A 19,503-nucleotide genomic window follows, 5' to 3' on the forward strand; every position below is an offset into this window, starting at 1 on the left:
TGTACTGTGAGATGGAGATGATCATCCAGAATGATTGCATAATCTTTTTCAGTAATGTGACCTTGCAGAGTAACCAAAGGGCCCATTTAATCCCACGACATGGCTGCCCAAATCGTGATAGAACCCTCGCTACGTTCCACTTTTGGAATGTAAACTCGGCCAGAAGCAAATGACTTTCTTCAATTGCTCCACAGTTCAGGTTTTATGACTTTGGCACCAAGTTTTCCTGCTACGGTCGTCTGCATTTCTGCTGAGTGGTTTTGGAATTCGAGCTCGTCGTGCAGTTCCCTACGTATGGAGCCCCTTTCGTGTTGCCTTGATGCTGGCCTGATCTGTGAGTGCGACATGCAGTCCTGCAGTGAATTTTGCAGCTGCCGTCCTCTTATTTTTCATCACAATCCGATTCATTGACTGTCTGTCACTATCATTCACGCACACTTTCGTCCGCATTCTGATGTTGTGGATGACGTGCTTCCGCTCTTCCTTTATGCAGTATAAATCTTCGATAGGATGGCTCGTAGAACACGGAATACTTGTGCTACCCGGGCTACGAAAGTGCCCACCAAACGAGAGCCCCAACAATAAACCCACGTTCGTATTCACTGAGCCCCGGCATAAATCACACTCTGATCACGACTGACACGCACAGCGTACGGAGGAGACTGCACATGTGCACTTCGTAGGCGAACACAGCTTGCAGGCTCAGGTAGCTTTTACATTTACGATCAATCACCTATTTCTCGCGGAGTCTCCATAATTTTGTCCAAGCCCTCCATGTACATACTAAAAAATGGCTCAAATGGCTCTGAGCACTATGGGATCTAACATCTGAGGTCATCAGTCGCCTAGAACGTAGAACTGCTTAAACCTAATTAACCTAAGGACATCACACACATCCATGCCCGAGGCAGGATTCGAACCTGCGACCGTAGCGGTAGCGCGGTTCCAGGCTGAAGCGCGTAGAACCGCACGGCCACAACGGCCAGCCCATGTACATACTCTGCAAACCACTGTGAAGCGCACTGCAGACCGTGATTACCACTGTACCGTACGTTGTGGTTCCTTCTCGTACCCGTCGCGTACGGGTCGCGGGAAAATGACTTCGTAAAAGGGTCGGTCCTATTCTAATTACTCTAATCTTGTGTTGCTTAAGGGTTTCCCGACGGACTAGTTGTATATATGGTTCTCGGACGAAACGTCAAATGTCGTTGTGTTATCCTCACAACACTTCATAGGCTCAAATGGACGGTATCTGGTGTGGCGTCGAATACACTGCTGAGCATGACTGGGCAATAGCGGAGATTTCCTGAGCGGCAGCAGGAAAAAGACTGGTAAGCCACCCGCCCGACGAAAAATCTGATGCCGCGTTCGCGCTTGCGTGCGACCGACTGCTCCGCTGTCACCCTAATATTTGTGCCGGCAGTGAGGTGTCGTCCCTCGTATAACCAACATTTCTCCCTTGTGGTCGTTGGGACTTCAGTATTTCTACTGCTGGATGCCATGCTGTTCTGAGTTTGAACGTTGTGACTCTGTTCACAAGATTTCCACGGCTTCATCAATTACGCTGTCCCACTAGGAAGACCTCAACGAGAGAGTTTTGTTATTATTTTAGTCCACCTTCTACCCTGAGACAATGTTCGGTCACAGGAGTTTTCTGTGGTTGGTCCAGACGTATGTGTCGTTCATGTTCAGCACATCCACATCCACCTCTACATATACATTTATACTGGCCAAACCACTGTGGAGTGCATGGCAGAGCGTACATATCACTGCACCAGTTCTTAGGCTTCCTCCTCAATCATTCAAAAATGGAGCACGGGAAGAACAATTGTCTAAATGCCTCCGTTGGTGCAGTAATTATTCCAATCTTATACTCACGATCCCTGTGGGAGTGATATGTAGGCGGCTGTGGTATATTCCTAGAGTCGTCATTGAGAGGTGGTTCTTGAAACTTTGTGAGTAGGGTTTCTCGGGACAGTTTACAACTGTCTTCAAGAGTCTGCCAGTTCACTGCTGTGACACTCTCCCACAGGTCAAGCAAACCTGTGCTCTTCTCTGATTACGTTCAACAACGCCTGTTGGTCCTATCTGGTGCGGATCCCACACGCTTGAGCACTGTTCGACACATGGTCGCACGAGTGATTTTTAAGCAGTCTCCTCCGTAGACTGACTGCATTCGCCCAGCCAGTATTCTGCTAATGAACCGAAGTCTGTCACCAATTTTATCCACGACTGATCCCGTGTCATCACGCCATTTCATACCCCTATAAAGTGTTACCAGATATTTGTTTGAGATGGCCGAATGAACTGTGGCTAAGTGACAGTGTGGTCATAGCATACAACGTCTTTTCGTTTTAAGAAGTGCGCAGTTTTTCATTTCTGAACACTTAAAAACAAGTTGGCAGTCTTAGCACCATATTGAAATCCTATCAATATCTGACTGCACATTTATGCAACTTCTTTCAGACAGCACTTCATTCTAGATTACTGCGTCATCTGCAAAAAGACTGAGGTTATTATTACTAGGCATTTTTGAGCATTCGGTCGCCAAAGTGTGTCATCGATGACGTTATGCGGTTTCCCCACCCAGTAAGTATAAAATGGCGGGAAATTCAAAAACTAGCCCAATTTCGCAAGTGTGTTTCCAGTGGAAGCAGGGCTGTTTTCCTAAGTATAATTGGCGGGAAATGCAAGACGACGCATTGTCGTGATGCCTGACTCGAAATACTGGTCCTGGTTCTATGAAGTCACAGCCTGAGACTTGGAATACTTTCGCAACCTTAGTAGGGCTTCAGAGTCCAAGATTTCTCACCTGAAATACATGGCGGTGATCGAACATGGTGACTAGGGATTACTGGCCCAAGTATGTGATCTCAGAATCCAAGACATGGAATACTGGCACCGGGTCAATGACGTCACAATCCAACTAAAACGTGTAGCGCTGTGATGGCAGGCGCAGCGTGTTATCGGCAGTAGTATTAGCAATCAGTAGGTGAGACAGCATTTGCCTTATCCCTCTGTTTTTGTTAAGGGAGAGAGCTGGATTCCAATGCAAAATTTAAACAAAAACCACCATCCTTGGACATAAGATTACTTGCTAATTTAATTCCAACTGCTTCCTTAGTAATACTATCCCAAGAGCTGAAAGTGCATGTCAGAACAGTCGTGTTGTTCCGTTCATAGGATGGTCTGTACGAAGGCAGTATTATTCTATGGCTGGTTTGCTCGGCTGTTGTAGTCGGGTATCACGCTTATGTTGGCAAGGGAAACTCTCCATCACGCTCCTCCCAGATCTAGTGGTAAGATGGCCCAGTGAAAAGCCCGTCAAAAACTAAACACAGATCGACCATGAAAACAGGAAGAAGGTGTACTGAACTGAGAAAAAAAAATAGAAACACTGAACTGTCCAAAGACAATAAGTACAATAAAGAGCAGCCTGAAACAGCAACGGCGTCGTGGGTAACTGGCCATCGTGTTGGACTGCCAAGATTGTGAGCTGTGTTGAAAACTCGCTCGTGCATTTTTTTCCACAACATTGTGAACTGTCTGTCCGGTCAGTAAAATGAGTATTCTCTTTCTGCAGTCTTGGCAGTTGTCATAATATATAAGTCACAAGTAAATATGAGCACACGAGATATCACATAGACATCTCACAGAAATGGAAACGACAAATAAACGGGTGTGAACTATGTTACAACAAAGAAACTCAATAGTCATGACTTCCAAAACGAAACGCAACTTCAAAAACGTTAAAAACGTATGTTTTGAAATAGCACGGAGAAACCGTCTGATTGTGAAGCTGTTGCGTCCATTTGTTGCAAAAACTATTATATTTTCATCATTTCCTTGGGAGTGATTACATTTGCATTCATACAAACACTTATATCGGACAAGGAGTATCAAGAGCGTTGCATTCCACGCGACTAATACTTCAGAAACCATATGGCTTTAACAATATAGCATTTTTAGGTGCAGAACTTCGTAGCCGTAGGAGTGTGTGATTATGCTCAACATTCATTTATCTCATGCCGGTACCTTCCTGGTACTGACTCCAGACAGTGGAATAATATTTCAGAATTGATAGCACAGTTGATTTTCGTGAAATGTTTCAAACTCCATCATGTATAAACCGCACATTTCTTCTTAACCATCTGTTATATCACCACAACACTCTCATGTCTACTATACACCGATATGAGGTGGTATCCTCCTTGACACGAATGCAGCTAGAGAGATCTTGTGCTCACCCCGTTCCTTGACGAGACATGGAATGCAGTGGGTTTAGCACTCTCATACTTCTGGTCAGTTCCAGATTAAATTGGCGACCGTGTTACAGGGATGATTTGTCAAGGACGATGTGGGAGGGATCTGTCAGTCTCCAACTTTATCCTGTGAATGTGAGAATATTCAGTGACGCCTATCCACGCAGGAAAGATGGCCAGTCGTAATGTAAATTCTGCACTATGATTGGTGTGGTGGAAATAGATAACCAAAGTGCATCAGTATAGGACACCGTCCGGTATATTTTGGTATATATGACTGAATGGATATGCTGCACAGTCATGCATCTGCATTCACAATCTAGTATATGATGTATATGACTGAATGGACATACTGGACAGTCATCAGATAGATCAGCTTAAATTACGGAAAAACTGGTATTCTTTGGAGTATATGACAGAATTGACGTACTGCACAGTCATCTATCTGGATTCTCAATCTAGTATATGGTACTTGCAAAGTAGTAGAGAAGTGGTTTAGAGATGATTCAGAAATTGGGAAACATCCTTGTGTGTCATTTGCTGGTGCTGAAATTACGGAATAACTGGTAAAGTTGCTAAAATTGATCATGCTATCAACTGTAGTGCATATCACAGTACATCATCCCATATCAATGGTATCTTTCCCATTCTATCCATCCACTGGTACACTGTTGATTACCACATAATGATTGACTGACATCCCTTGGTTGAGATGGAGAGAGCCTTGGTGGAATATTGGATATCTGCTACTTGTCACTGGGGAGCATGGGATTAAATGTAGAGATCATAACCTTCAGACAGCTGTTTGGAAGCATTCCTCAAAATTGCAGGCAGACTTGTCCTATTTACATATGGTTCGATGCCCTATACATTTTTTCACCACTAAGATAACAGTACCTCTTTTTATTTCTACTACCCCATACATGTTATGAACAGCACCTTCCGGCGATGGGTAATACTGGAACAGTAATCATATACATGACTGCGAAATAAGGAAAACAGTGCTCTTGGAAACAGAACATCGAGACATCTTCTATCCCGTCACTGTGGGAGATGAGATAACTGTATCAGTCGTCACCTTCAGATATGTGTTGGAAACGCTCTACAATGCCGCAAACTCTTCCAGTTTCCATATGTTGCGATGTCTTCCACATTTTTGTCAACGAGAAACATTGCCTCTTTGTTTTATTTCTACCAGCCTGTGTGTTATGGGAGCTGAACAGTTTATATCATGTGATGTTCGGCTTTCTGTGAGAGCCAATGGATCGAAATGTGTTAATGTTGGTTTAGCATCTGACACAGATCTCGAAGTCATGGTAGAAAAACTAAGTGTATGGTGGTGTACAAAGCTACAGTCGTGCACTACTTGGATGAGTTATAGATGAAAAAAAACAATGTATTAGACTGCTTATGAAGGAATGATGGAGGAACCTCCTCTTGTGATTGGTAGTCTGTTGGATATGGTCTTCCTGCAGTACAGGTGACAAAACTTTATGCAGGTCTGTGCAAGCGGCTTCAGCCACTGGCCACCTGCTCCAATGGATCGATACATGTATACGTGATATGCTCAGTATCAACACACAGATGACATTTTTTCGATATATGGGAAGAGAGGGATCTGATAAAATCTTATAGGAGCTTCTATTAGAAGAAATTGTATAACTGTTTAAAGTTTGGATGCAGTACTGTACCGATTTTGTTCATAAAACAATAGTAATCGGCTGTATCTATTCTCATGCAATCATGACTGCTTTTGTTATTATCGTCACGATTCTGTGTCTAAAACAGGTGTTATTTCATGCAGCATAACCTCTAATTATAAAGTAGGCAACACTTGAATCGTAGCTTATTGTGGAGCCTAGAAGTGATAGTGTTTTTCCCAACATGCGAGTAGATTGCATGAAACAGGCTGTGATAATCAAACTGCTTACAAAACTAGGACGCACGAATCTGCCACTATTGCATATTATTGGCTGCTGGGTGACAAAAACTTTACAGACAGGTCGGTAGAGAGGAGATATGGAGCAAAAATGTCAAAGGTGATGATGCAGATGGCAAAATTATTTCAGGTTTCGGGAATGTTTGTTTACAGACACTGATTTGAACCTGAGGGGCGCTCTGAAACCACGTAATTTGACCATCAAACCGAAATAAATCGCATAATGTAGATGTTTTTCCGTCAGAGTTTAAATTCACGCTTTTTCTTTACTGCGATGATGGTTTCAAAATAATGAGGACATTCTGCAGTGACTGTAGTTTTTGCGGGAAAATAGTTGAAGTCGTTTTAGATTTTACACAGGGTCAATACATACAGGAGGTGTGTAGCTCGACCTCCGCATTTTGGTCATCTGTAAATGGCGGCGGTACTGTAGTTTTCTTTTTTCTTTGCACTTCGTTGTATGTCGTAAAATAATGGGATGTGGGGTGAAGAAAGAGATGCGAATTGTGTCCTACAGTCGAACGTAAAAACTATACCGATTTTGCTCACAAAGCTAAAAGAAATTGGACTGCGCCTATTTTCGTAGAAAGACGACATTTATTATCGTCACAATTGTATTTTCCTTTTTACTAGATGCTCACTAATAAGAGATGCTTTGACGTTAAATAAAAGTGTTCCCCAGCGCAGAACGGCTGCCTACTGGAGGCATTGGGGGCATGTCTACCGTGTACAGTCGCCAATGCAGCCGCTCTCCGACCAGGTGGGGCCGGGGGCTGCGCAGTGCGGCTACATTCTAGATGAACAAGTAAGTTGCACCTGAGGTAGCCGTCAATTATCTCACGTTGTTTAGTTGATGATGCATTCTCTTGTGTTGACAAAGGGCCGATGCCTGGATGGTCAACTCAAGGCAGACCTGGTGCTGCACTCGTCCGCCAGTGGGGGGTGAGAGGGCGCGGGGGCGGTATGCCACAGTGGACTGAAGATTCTCCTCCCAGACATGGTGTGACAGCTGCCTGTTCTCCAAGCAGTGGACGTTTGAAAAAGCTATTTGGGGAGTCCTCCCGAAATTTGTCGTTGTTCCAGAGGGGTCCAGTATTTCCGAGAAATATGTTTAACATATTGCATGATGCATCCTGTTCTTCCCTTTTGTCTACCTGTGGCTGATTTCCGTAGACTGGAGGCAGTATATCAATGCCGCAAGAAGAATCTCTTTGTGGACCACCAGCAGCAAGATCACACAGGTCTTATCCCAACCTATGGTGAGGAGAGGGAGGGATGAGAGGTGGTAGGGGGGAGCGTAAGACTGCCCCTGAGATGGTTAGCTCGTGAGCGCCCGTCAAGGAGGGCACGGCTGCGGCTGCCGCTCCTCTCACGTGATGCAATCTTCTGGGGTCGGTTTTTGCAGGAGTTATGTTATTGCAGTGACATTTTCCCAATCCCCCAATACATTGTGACCCATTGTTTACGCGTGTTGTTTTTCGTCATGACAATTTCGATGTGTAATTGGAACACTGAAGCATTTTCCATGAGCATTTTTGTGGTAGCGTGTATCGACTTACATTACCTGGGCTGCAGGGTGATTATCGAGTAATGCAGGTGGAGGCATCAGTAGTGAACTCTGACGTCAAACGGCGACAGATACAGTCTTCAGCTGTATGCTTAAACTCTTTTGTGTCCAACACCAGCAACCCGTCAGTTGAACGCAATTCCCACGAAAAATAAAGATGGTACATTGCACTCCATCCTTTTTCCTAACCACTTGTAAGTGAAGGGTAGACTTTGAGTACGTCTTCCACTAGTTTCGAATGATATTGTGCAAATTTTTCCCAGCTGGATAACATCAATTGTATGTCAGTGTTAATTTTGCGATTTTAGACACTCCTTGTGTAGCGTTATGAATAAAGTTGTGGAATTAGGACCGAACATTAGGATTAATTACGAAATTTGGACCAATCTATACTTCAATTTCCCAACCAAAATCAATAAAGTACACTAAACCAACCTTCCTCTCCTTCGTCTGGACAGTTTCCACATGTTGAAGGATGGACTTCTGCTTTCCTTCCACAACAATCGGGATTCGAGCCCCAGAAAGGGAACCGCCATACTTAATTTCCCGGCAATTCCCGGGTGGGGTGGGGTTGGTCGTCAGCACAGCTGTGGGACAAAGAAAATTCCCACGAAAATTCGAAATTCCCATGAAAATTCGAAATTCCCACGAAAATTCGAAATTCCTGCCAGTAGGGTAGGTGGTGGGATGGGGTGGAGAAGAGGTGTGGAGGGGGAAGGAGCAGGGCAGAGACTGAGGTGGAGGTGGGTTGTGGGTGATTAATTGATCAATGTAATTAATGTAATGTTAATTTGATATCGACAGTGTCCTTGCGCCACCATCTTCCTACTACTAATACATCCCTACCCTTTTGCATTTGCCACCTCTTTAACGAGGACAAAGAAAGTATGGTAACAGCTGAAGTGAGTTCCAGTGGCTCTGTTTCAGTTTCAGTGGAAGACAAGACATCGAACAATCTTCCACGACGTGTCAAGTTTATCCGATGTATTAGTTCCGAGAGGTATAGGGATTTTATGAGCACCACGCCTTTTCACGCATAGATTGTCCTTCACTGAGGCTAAGAAGACCTCTGGATTTCGTTCATGGACAGAAAACGCACTTGACTTTAGGTTTTCTTACTAACTTTCCTACTTTTGAAGAAACAACATTGAAGTTCGGAAAGACGACCACTTGCCTCTGTCCTTCACTTTCCGCTAACTCCTCAACTCGTCAAACGTGCACCGGGTGAAAGGCACTCTTACTATTATCGTATGCATCAATTATAGTAATACACATTTAGCAAAACAAAGAAATATATATAAAAATGAACATGTGAAATTATATGTAGTAGACAAGTTTTAAAACGGCTCAGGCTATACTGGAAAGTTGATGGTCTCGATCCAGCGGAGTGTCTCGTGGGATGCTTGATTGAGCGTCTCAGTGCCACCAGGGAAGCGTCTGATTGGACACTCATTCACAATGTGGCTCATAGGTTGGGTGTCACCGCAGTCACACACACTGTCACTTGAAAAGCCCCACTTGTGCATGTTGTATTTACACGTACCCTCTTCAGTCCGATATCTGTTTAACTGCACCTACACCTCCCTCGGTTGGTGGAAGCCTGGAACTGGAACTGTCGGATTGTCTACAAGTTCATGGTTTCAGGTTCTTGTAGCTTGCCACTCGCGTTTGCACTCTGCGTCCTGGACGAATCCTTTGGGTAGCATTTAGAGTCTCATTTCATATACTGGTGTTCTAGATATGAGGCGTTTCCTGGGCAGTGATAGCAAATTGTCATGAAGAGGGATTGAGTTGTTTTCAGAAACTTGCTGACAGAGGTTGTAAAGACGGAGGTCTGGAGGACAGATGTTTGAAAGCACTGGTAGCCAGGAAGTAGGCGTACACCGGACTGTATCACTAATTACTCTCATAGCTGAGTTCAGTTGGACGTCTACTTTCACTACGTGGGCGCTTCGGAGCCAAACTGGTGCACAGTATTCTGCCGCAGAGTACACCAGTGCAAGGGATGCTCCTTGGAAAACTGATGTGGTTTCTTCCCGTGTACTGCCTGCCAGCTTTCTCACAAGGTTCACTCGTGTTTGTATCTTCTTGACCAAGTCGGAAAGGTGTTTTTTTGTATGTTAAAGTTCTGTCCAGAGTGACTCGCAGGTATTTTGGGCCGAATGGTGGACTGATCGTTGCTGATGATAGCCGATTAGAGAGGTGGAACAGGCTTATCTCGGTTTTAGAAACATTTGGTCTCAGTCGCCATGTCTCAGAATATTCACAAAGTTTAGTAAGGCTGTTTGTTAGGTCTTCACATTCAGAAAGTTCTTTACTCGGATATGAAATTACCAGGTCATCTGCATATTGAAATTTTCGGCAGGTCAAATTCGGCAGGTCAGCTGTGTAGAGGTCGAATAACAGTGGAGCAAGAACGGAGCCCAGAGGTAATCTGTTATTGAGTACATGCCAATTGCTTTTCTCTTCTCCTCGATGTACTTTCAACCGCCTATTGGTAAGGCACGGTGAATCTCCTGTTCGGAATATCATTTTGCAGGAATACAGTAAGAGGTGGCGTAGGTCGGCACTCCCAATCAAGTACGGCTCGTGGTCTGTAGACCAGCATCCAAATCGCACCGCTACGTTGGAGAGGGTCGTATCAACTTCTGGCCTGCATGCACTTGGCTGTGTGAGATGGCTGGACAGTATACAGCATTACACAAGTCTAGTCTCAACTTCAGAATGTAGATTGCAGCGATAGGTAGAGAGCTGTTACATATTGCTAGATTCTCACTTCATACTACTTCTTCGTATCTAGTAATGACGCTTTCGTGGGACCATTGGCGTCTACGATCGAGAGTTTGCCAGTTCAGGTGTTTCAGCATTTCTGCGGCCCGTCTCTGTTTACGTTCGGTATCCGCTGTCGGGTTCGGTCGTCTTCATGTCTTCCGCCGTCCCGGCTGCGGCAGGCGGCGGGCCCCAGCGAGGCGAACGTGGCGGCGGTGTGCCGGCTGGTGGGCGCCGCCGGGGCGCGCGCCTGCCCCCCGGGCCCCGGGCCCGGCCCGCCCCCGCCGCCCCCGCTGGTGCGCACCGCGTCGCTCGAGCTGCAGGGCTGGGCGCACGTGCTGCGCAGCGACGCCTGCGCGCTGCCCGCGCTCGAGCTGTCGCTGCAGCTGCAGCTGGACGCCGGCGCCGGCGCCGACGCCGACGCCGACGCCGACAAGGCCGCCGCGGCCGCCGGCTGCGCGCCGCGCGACCAGCTGGACGCCTTCTTCGCGGCGCTCGCCGCCAACGAGTCGGTGCGCGCGGTGCGCGTCTCGTCGCTGCTGGGCCACGAGCCGGGCGCCGCCGGCGGGGGCGCCGCAGCCGCAGCCGCCGCCGCCGCGGAGCTGGCGCGCCTCGCCGGACACGTGCGCGCCACGCTGGCCAAGCCGCGGCTCGCCGCCTTCGAGCTGGCCATCACCTGCCTGGAGGACAGCGCGCACGACAGGTGCGTCCGGCCCGGCCCGCTCCCCTCACAGGTTGTTCCGCCGTCTCGTCTCCCTCTTAACTCTTTAAGCTGTTTGTCGTTCGTTGAGATCAGTGTGACTTTATAGGTTAAGCAAGTGTTTCAATAACTCTTTTTTTTTCTACAAGAGAATCCAGAACGTGGTACGGGAAACACTGTCGGAAGATAATTCTTCCAGGTTATATGGCCATGGTACATGGATTTCTTCTATTCCTAACGTCTCGTGCAATACTACGCTGGACATCTTCAGAGGTATGGCTGGTCCTGCTGAGTCCTGCCGACTGACGAATCGGGCGTCGGAAAGACCAGCCATACCTCTGAAGATGTCCAGCGTAGTATTGCACGAGACGTTAGGAATAGAAGAATTCCATGTACCACGGCCACATAGCCCGGAATAATTATCAACAACAGTACCATCCGGTCGTGAAAGCCTTCATTGTATGACTGTCGAAAGACTCATTCCTTCCGACAACTCCAAAGTCAGACTAATCTACCCCCTTCTTCCTTCTTCCGGCTATTGTCCACATTGAACAACACCCAGTGCAACTAATTAATAAGCAAAGTCTTTATGGAGGTTTTGAGAGGAGCGAAGATTACACTAAACTTTCAACTGTACTTAGTTTCCCATGTTGAAATGCCTCCAGTTCTTCTTCTCCAGGGTCTGATTCTTGAACCTGAAAACTCACATCAGATCCTCACAATTAGTTTGAACTAAATAAATTTAAAGACTGTTGTTCGAGAATTTTTTGTCGTAAATATACACTACTCGCCATTAAAATTGCTACACCACGAAGATGACGTGCTACAGGCGCGAAATTTAACCGACAGGAAGAAGATGCTGTGATATGCAAATGATTAGCTTTTCAGAGCATTCACACAAGGTTGGCGCCGGTGGCGACACCTACAACGTGCTGACATGAGGAAAGTTTCCAACCGATTTCTCGTACACAAACAGCAGTTGACCGGCGTTGCTTGGTGAAACGTTGTTGCGGTGTCTCGTGTAAGGAGGGGAAATGCCTACCATCACGTTCCCGACTTTGACAAAGGACGAATTGTAGCCTATCGCGATTGCGGTTTATCGTATCGCGACATTGCTGCTCGCGTTGGTCGAGATCCAATTACTGTTAGCAGAATATGGAATCGGTGGGTTCAGGAGGGTAATTCGGAACGCCGTGCTGGATCCCAACGGCCTTGTATCACTAGCAGTCGAGATGACAGGCATCTTATCCGCATGGCTGTAACGGATCGTGCAGCCACGTCTCGATCCCTGAGTCAACAGATGAAGCCGTTTGCAAGACAACAACCATCTGCACGAACAGCTCGACGACGTTTGCAGCAGCATGGACTACCAGCTCGCAGACCGTGGCTGCGGTTACCCTTGAGGCTGCATCATAGACAGGAGCGCCTGCGATAGTGTACTCAACGACGAACCTGGAAGCACGAATGGCAAAACGTCATTTTTTCGGATGAATCCAGTTTCTGCTTACATCATCATGATGGTCGCATCCGTGTTTGGCGACATCGCGGTGAACGCACATTGGAAGCATGTATTCGTCAATGCCATACTGGCGTATCACCCAGCGTGATGGTATGGGGTGCCATTGGTTACACATCTCGGTCACCTCTTGTTCGCATTGACAGCCCTTTGAACAGGACGTTACATTTCAGATGTGTTATAACCCGTGGCTCTACCCTTCATTCGATCCCTGCGAAACCCTTCATTTCAGCAGGATAATGCACGACCGCATGTTGCAGGCCATGTACGGGCCTTTGAGGATACAGAAAATGTTCGACTGCTGCCCTGGCCAGCACATTCTCCAGATCTCTCACCAACTGAAAACGTCTGGTCAATGGTGGACGAGCAACTGGCTCGTCACAATATGCCAGTCACTATTCTTGATGAACTGTGGTATCGTGTGGAAGCTGCATGGGCAGCTGTACCTGTACACGCCATCCATGCTCTGTTTGAGTCAACACCCAATAGTATCAAGGCCGTTATTACGGCCGGAGGTGGTTGTTCTGGGTACTGATTTCTCAGGATCTATGCAGCCAAATTGGGTCAAAATGTAATCACATGTCAGTTCTAGTATAATATATTTGTCCAATGAATACCCGTTTTTCATCTGCATTTCTTCTTGGTGTAGCAATTGTAATGGCCAGTAGTGTAGTTTCTCTCTTTTTAGTACATCATACGGTCTTTTGATTTTTCACGTTAACAAAGCCGAAATTACTGTACATTGTTCGCACCTATTACACAGAAATACGTCCGATTATATCAGAGGCAAGCTTATTCCCACACTCTGCGAAAGAAAACAGTATTCCAAAGGCTTTACAATTTTTCTTAATAAATGAATTATTACTAACTTTCGTTGCATTATTAATTTCGATTATTATTTCATAAATGAATCCAGAGATAAACATAGTAAACCGTACAAGATTGCATAATTAATAATACAAATTTTAAATATGGGAATTTTTTGTAATTTCAAATGTTTCCAAAAATATAATTTTAACTGTATATTCAAACCTCATACCTATCGATTATAAGATCGAAATTAAAACACTTTGTAAAGTAATTCCTTTTCGTACATTTTAGCTAGAAATATGAAAATTCTACGAAAGTATTCACAAAGGCAAGCCATATGATACTGACCAGTCCAAAATTCGAAAAATGATATTGGTATCGACAACTAATGTCGAGAAAAAGCAATGCTAGAGGAAGATGTCCCGTTACAAGGCCTAGGGCCTTTTTCCGTCTCACCATCTCTTCCTCACTCTTCCTACACTTCTCATGCCCCACAGTTTACACTGCATTGCTAATTTAGGAAGTCTTCCTTACAGCATACGACGTAGCTGTTCTCTCCATTTTTCTTTGTATTTGATTGCCTTTTGACTTACTGATTCCATCCCTTGTTAGACCCTCATTACTTCTTTTCTAATTTTATCTCCGTTTTTCATTGTTTCATTGCCATTCAATGCAACGTCGTAACAAATGAGGTAGTGAACACAAAATATAATCCTTATACTTTTTATGTGTTATCTCACTTAGTAGAATGTGAGTGGCTCTTTTTACAAGCGAAAACGAGACACTGATCGTCTCCCCATCGAGAAGAAGGACGTTTTATGGAATAAAGTTCAGTTCAGTTCGAATATTCCCATAATTTACATTCGTTCATATGCCACCTTCCCAAAATGCCTCTTCCTCTTCTTCTTCTTCTTCTTCTACTACTACTACTACAAGCACTTATCCTGATATCCCTACTTCTCCCTCATGATTACCATTTTCTTTTACCCATTTTCATTGTTTTTTCCAGAGACAGCGCCTCATGCACAGAACATCAGTGGCATATCATAGTAACCCACGTGGCCCTCTGCCTCCATATTCCAGTGGAAAAATGGTTGTTCAGAGAGAAGAAATGAAATCTTTAATAAACCTAATCTTACTATAGATGTTGCAACATGCTGCATGTGGAACACTGAATCAGGAGGACACCCAGACTGACAAACTTGTAAATTTTGACCCTGCCGTATCACACTGCAGAAGCTTGCAGCCAGAGGAAGTGCACTCGTCCTCGTCTGGGACGCCCAGCTTTACAGGTTACGGGAATCACAACGTCCTCCGGAAGCACGAGTTTTGCACTGACTGACTCAGTCATGAAGCACTGTTCACGGCCGCTGATACACTGTGAATCGGAGTATGCGCTGATATGAAGCAAACTACCAGATTAGAACTGTCTGCCGGACCGCTAGCTCAGTCGGTAGTGCACTTGCCGCGGATGGCAAAGCTCCCCAGTTGAGTCTCGGTCCGACACACACTTTTCATCCGCGAGGAAGTTACGTTGCGGCTATCGATCAAATATTAACTTGGCGTTGCCAACCAGCAACAAAAACAATGATCCTTCCCAACATTTACTGTTAGCGGATTAGGAAAAATTAAATCTGTCGGCCACATATTCTCGAGTTGATGTCTTGTGTTCGTGGAGTGAACATTATTTACTGAAGTCTGTCTTGGCATGAAACCATGTACTAGAAAAATGCATAAAGTATCACAATCATCTGAATATACAGGGTGAAGCGAAATTCGCGCACTCGGGCTTCGCTACGCAACTCCTCACATACCAGCGATAAAAAAATGTCTCTCGCAAAATTTCGTCCGGGGAGTGCATCCAGCAGAAAATGGACGTCAAAGGAGGCAATCTGGCAAAACTGTAATCATATGTATGGTAAGTACCTTTGTTAGGAGCTGATAGCTGTGCTGCATTGTTGGTGCAGTGGATAGAGATTTGGGTCAGCATACAGCAGGTCGGCAGTTCGATTCTGGGTTGAGGCCTATGTTTTTATTTGGTAAATGTAGTGCAGGTGGTACGGTATCTGGCATCTTAATCGTCAACAGCGATTGCAGCGGGTCCTCTAGAAAACACTTGCTCTTACATACTACAATCGTAGAAATGGAAGATTGGCCACATCTGGAAAAAGCCCTTTTCATGTCATGGAATTTCACAATTACCTCATCCACTAGATGCTAAACTTGTTTTCTTTGTATCCTCCTCCAAAGGTCCCAGAGATTAATAGCAACTATTCTTCTTGCCTCATTCAGGTCCATACATTTCGTTAGGTCCTTACGCTATCAATAGGACTAACAATGTGCTTTGCGAATAATGTCCGAACTCGGTTACTATTTGTGTTATCATCATGGTCCCATGCCTTTCAATACTGAGTCTGGAAACTGCCTGCTGATTAGTATGTATTTCAATACATTAGTGTCATTGTTATGTCTGCCCTCGGTAGCTGAGTGGTCAGCCTGCCAGAATGTCAATCCTAAGAACTGGGGTTCGAATCCTGGCTGGGTCGCAGATTTTCTCCTCCCACGGACTGGCTCTTATGTTGTCCTCATCATCATCATTTCATCTCCATCGACGCACAAGTCGCCTAAGTGGAGTCAAATCGAAAGGATTGCACCCAGCGAATGGTCTACCCGATGGGTGGTTGTAGTCACACAACACTTACATTGTTATTATTATTATATTGATGGGATTGTGGAAACATCATGTCTATTACCGTTAGGGACACAGTGTAATTTTAAGCAAAACATTTCACAATTAGCGATGTCGGTACGAATCATGCAGAACAATATCTGTCAGAGGGGTAATGCACATTCCATGGAACAGGCGCATGTGTAGCATCTCGAAATTGATATTGTTTTTGTAGATATTCTGTCCTATCAGAGGTCATTTGCTTCAACTGTATTTCTTATTTGTCTGACCATGTATTTGCTACTTTCAGAGTTACAAAATGTAAATTTTGGATACATGTAACCTAAGGAACGGCATATATTACCGTATGAATATTCAGAATGAAATTAGCAAATAAAAGAAATTCGCTCCTGCATGCTAACCCAAAACTCTACTCACTGTACCAACATTGCAGCACAACTATCAGCTCCTGACTAAGGTACTTACCATACGTGTGATTACAGTGTTGCCAGACTGGCACTCTTTCAGTTTCAGATTGCATAATGATGGTATTGTAATGTATGTATTTTATTTTTCAAAAAATATGTTATGTCGTGATGAGGACTCAATGCTTTCTTGTTTGATTAAGCAGTGTTTATTTCATGTTTTTCACTTTGAATCATATTAATTCTTCCATACTGTTCTCTATTGTTAAACAAACAACCTTTATAATAAGCTAGTTCTATTTTTGACAATACGTTTCTTAACTCCTTCAGGTTTTTTCTCTATTTTATTGCAAACTTTATAAGTATACATTTTTGCTCTCAGACCACAAAATTCTACCATTATTTTTCCATTGCATTCATCTTTCTTCATTTTTTCTACAACTTTTTTATTAACTTGACGAATATCATAAGTATTATTTTCAAGATAATCACTAGTAACAAACTTATCAATCATCAGTTTCACATCTTCACAAAATTCTTCTGTTTGTATATTATAGATATAATCATCTGTACCTTGATAACATAATTCTATATTTTCCCCATACTTCGGGTTTATTATTCTATAGTGAAAATCGTAAATCAGTTATTTATAGATCGAGTATACTCATACCAACATGGATGGGTTTATTAAATGTGATTTCTGTCCTATTCAAATAGGTAAAAAAAAGGACTTCACTTTACCTTCAGCTACTTCTTATTTTTTCTATTGTTTAACCTTTTTTAAATTCTAGCTACTTTTTCATAAATCTAATTTTTTTGTGTCTGTAAATGGAAGCTGAAAATAAAATTTGTGCTACAACAAAAAGAAAGATTCTGTAACAGAACTCCTTGGAAATAAAACAAAACCAACCAACAAAAGATGTTGATTATGGTTACTTACAGAAAATTTAAGTAATAACAATCTTGTTACAAATATTGGAGATATCATTTACACAAAAGGAGAAGTAAATTTAGGACAATTCAATTCAATTACAAAACCATTCTGTGATAATATTATAGTATCTAAAATTACAGATTTCGTACACTGTACAAGATACAAGCAAAAAACAATTTTTAGCGAAGAAAGAAATATGTGGATCATTTAATACTTTCTTATGAGGAGTGTTTCTTAAATTTGTTCTGCAAACATACTGTTAAAGGTAAATTACGCCTTCTTTTAGATTCGAATACAACAAGATGTAAATGAGCAAAACAAGTTACTAATGTGGATATGGATGTAATAAGATGTAAATATACAAATCCAGTTATTATTCCTTTAAAAATACGATTAGCAGGTGCCAAGATTTATACATTACTAAAGGAACTTCAACAAATACTGCAAGAACTTAGAAAGGAACACTATTATTTACTGACTTTAGACATTACACAAGTTTTTGCAGGAATTTTTAACAAAGAAGAAAGATCGAGTACTTAATAAATAGTTTAATTTTGAATGCAAGGAGAACACAAGGAAGAACGCAATGTAATAATTAACAATAATAATTCTGTAGGAAAAGACCATTTAAGTTGGATAAATTCTAATTCTGGAGTAAAAGTATACAATAACTTTATTTTTGCCAATTATCGAGTCCAGAAGTTAATTAACAAGTTGATACCCATATTACAGATTTTTTAAAATTGTACCAATAAATGATTAAGGGAAACTTTTACTTCTACATTAGCTGAAGGAAATGGAATTAAAAAATTGGAAGCAACAATCTATAATTATATTAAACCACATTTCCAAAAATTACAAGAATTCAACCCATTAACACTGTGTTTACAATTAACAGCAAATAACAGGAAATATTTTGATAAAGATTCTTTTTCTTCTGTTCCACTATCTAAAATGTGGAAAAAATTAACAGATACTCTACAAAACAGTTGTTGCCTTATTTACAATCTCTCGCAGTATGTCTACTGGGGTAATAGAAACACAAAAGAGTTAACTGGAATATAAATAAAAATTAAAGCAGATAATAAAGCAGAAAGAGAAAAATTACTTACATATGGGTTAACTGTGTTTAGTTTTAATTGCTCACCCATTAATTACACAGAAATTTTGAGGAGGCACACAATGTAATTTACGTAAAACAAATATGCTTTATAAAATCTGGAGACATGTATTTTTCTAAATCTAATAGCTTGTGTTCTACAATACTGAAACAAATAAATACTGAATAATTGGTACTAATAAAAACAAATAATGTTTTACCATTTGTGTCTAGAAAAAGAATAAATACTTCCAACAAAATTTAACCATATTCCATTGAAGAAATTAAACCAATTAATGCATTGTATTTGCAATGTACTAAAAATACAGAACAAGAATTAGAAAATTTAAGTACACAAGAAAGAAAACTGTAATATTTGGATGATACACACAGTATTTAAAAGAAAAACACAAGAATATTTTGGAGAAGGAAGAGAAAAATGAGAGAAACAGAAGACGAGATAAAAAAATTAATTCAAATGACAATAGATAGATTTTCCTATAGGTGGACATTATAAAATTAATGCTTCCATGTCAAACGATAAAAATAAGTTTACATATATGTGAGTATTATGTGAACAAAATAGTAAAAAATTTTGTTTATGTTGTTAAAGGTCTCTGTAACAATAAATTTATAGAAATGAAGAAAAATAAGAATATTCTTAATAAAGAAGGATTTATTTGTATTTCACATAGTAGTCTTTGACAAGAACTAGAAATTTTTTTAGTCTCCTAAAGAAGAGCTGGTTTTGGAAATAAAAATAGATGGTTTTTCTACTTATAATGGAAATTCTTTCCGCAGGATAGCTTACTTA

General features: G+C 42.6%; 1 protein-coding gene across 1 annotated transcript in view; it reads left to right on the forward strand.

Annotated features, from left to right (window-relative positions):
* LOC124612548 overlaps positions 1–19,503 on the forward strand; it is a 161,828-nt gene that overhangs the window by 70,811 nt on the left and 71,514 nt on the right. Inside the window, exons 7-8 of the mRNA XM_047140821.1 lie at positions 10,720–10,959; positions 11,011–11,240. Coding sequence (XP_046996777.1) covers positions 10,720–10,959; positions 11,011–11,240 — 470 coding nt within the window. The remainder of the gene's footprint in view (positions 1–10,719; positions 10,960–11,010; positions 11,241–19,503) is intronic.

This window comes from Schistocerca americana, chromosome 4 (assembly GCF_021461395.2).
Source record: "Schistocerca americana isolate TAMUIC-IGC-003095 chromosome 4, iqSchAmer2.1, whole genome shotgun sequence".
NCBI lineage: Eukaryota > Metazoa > Arthropoda > Insecta > Orthoptera > Acrididae > Schistocerca > Schistocerca americana.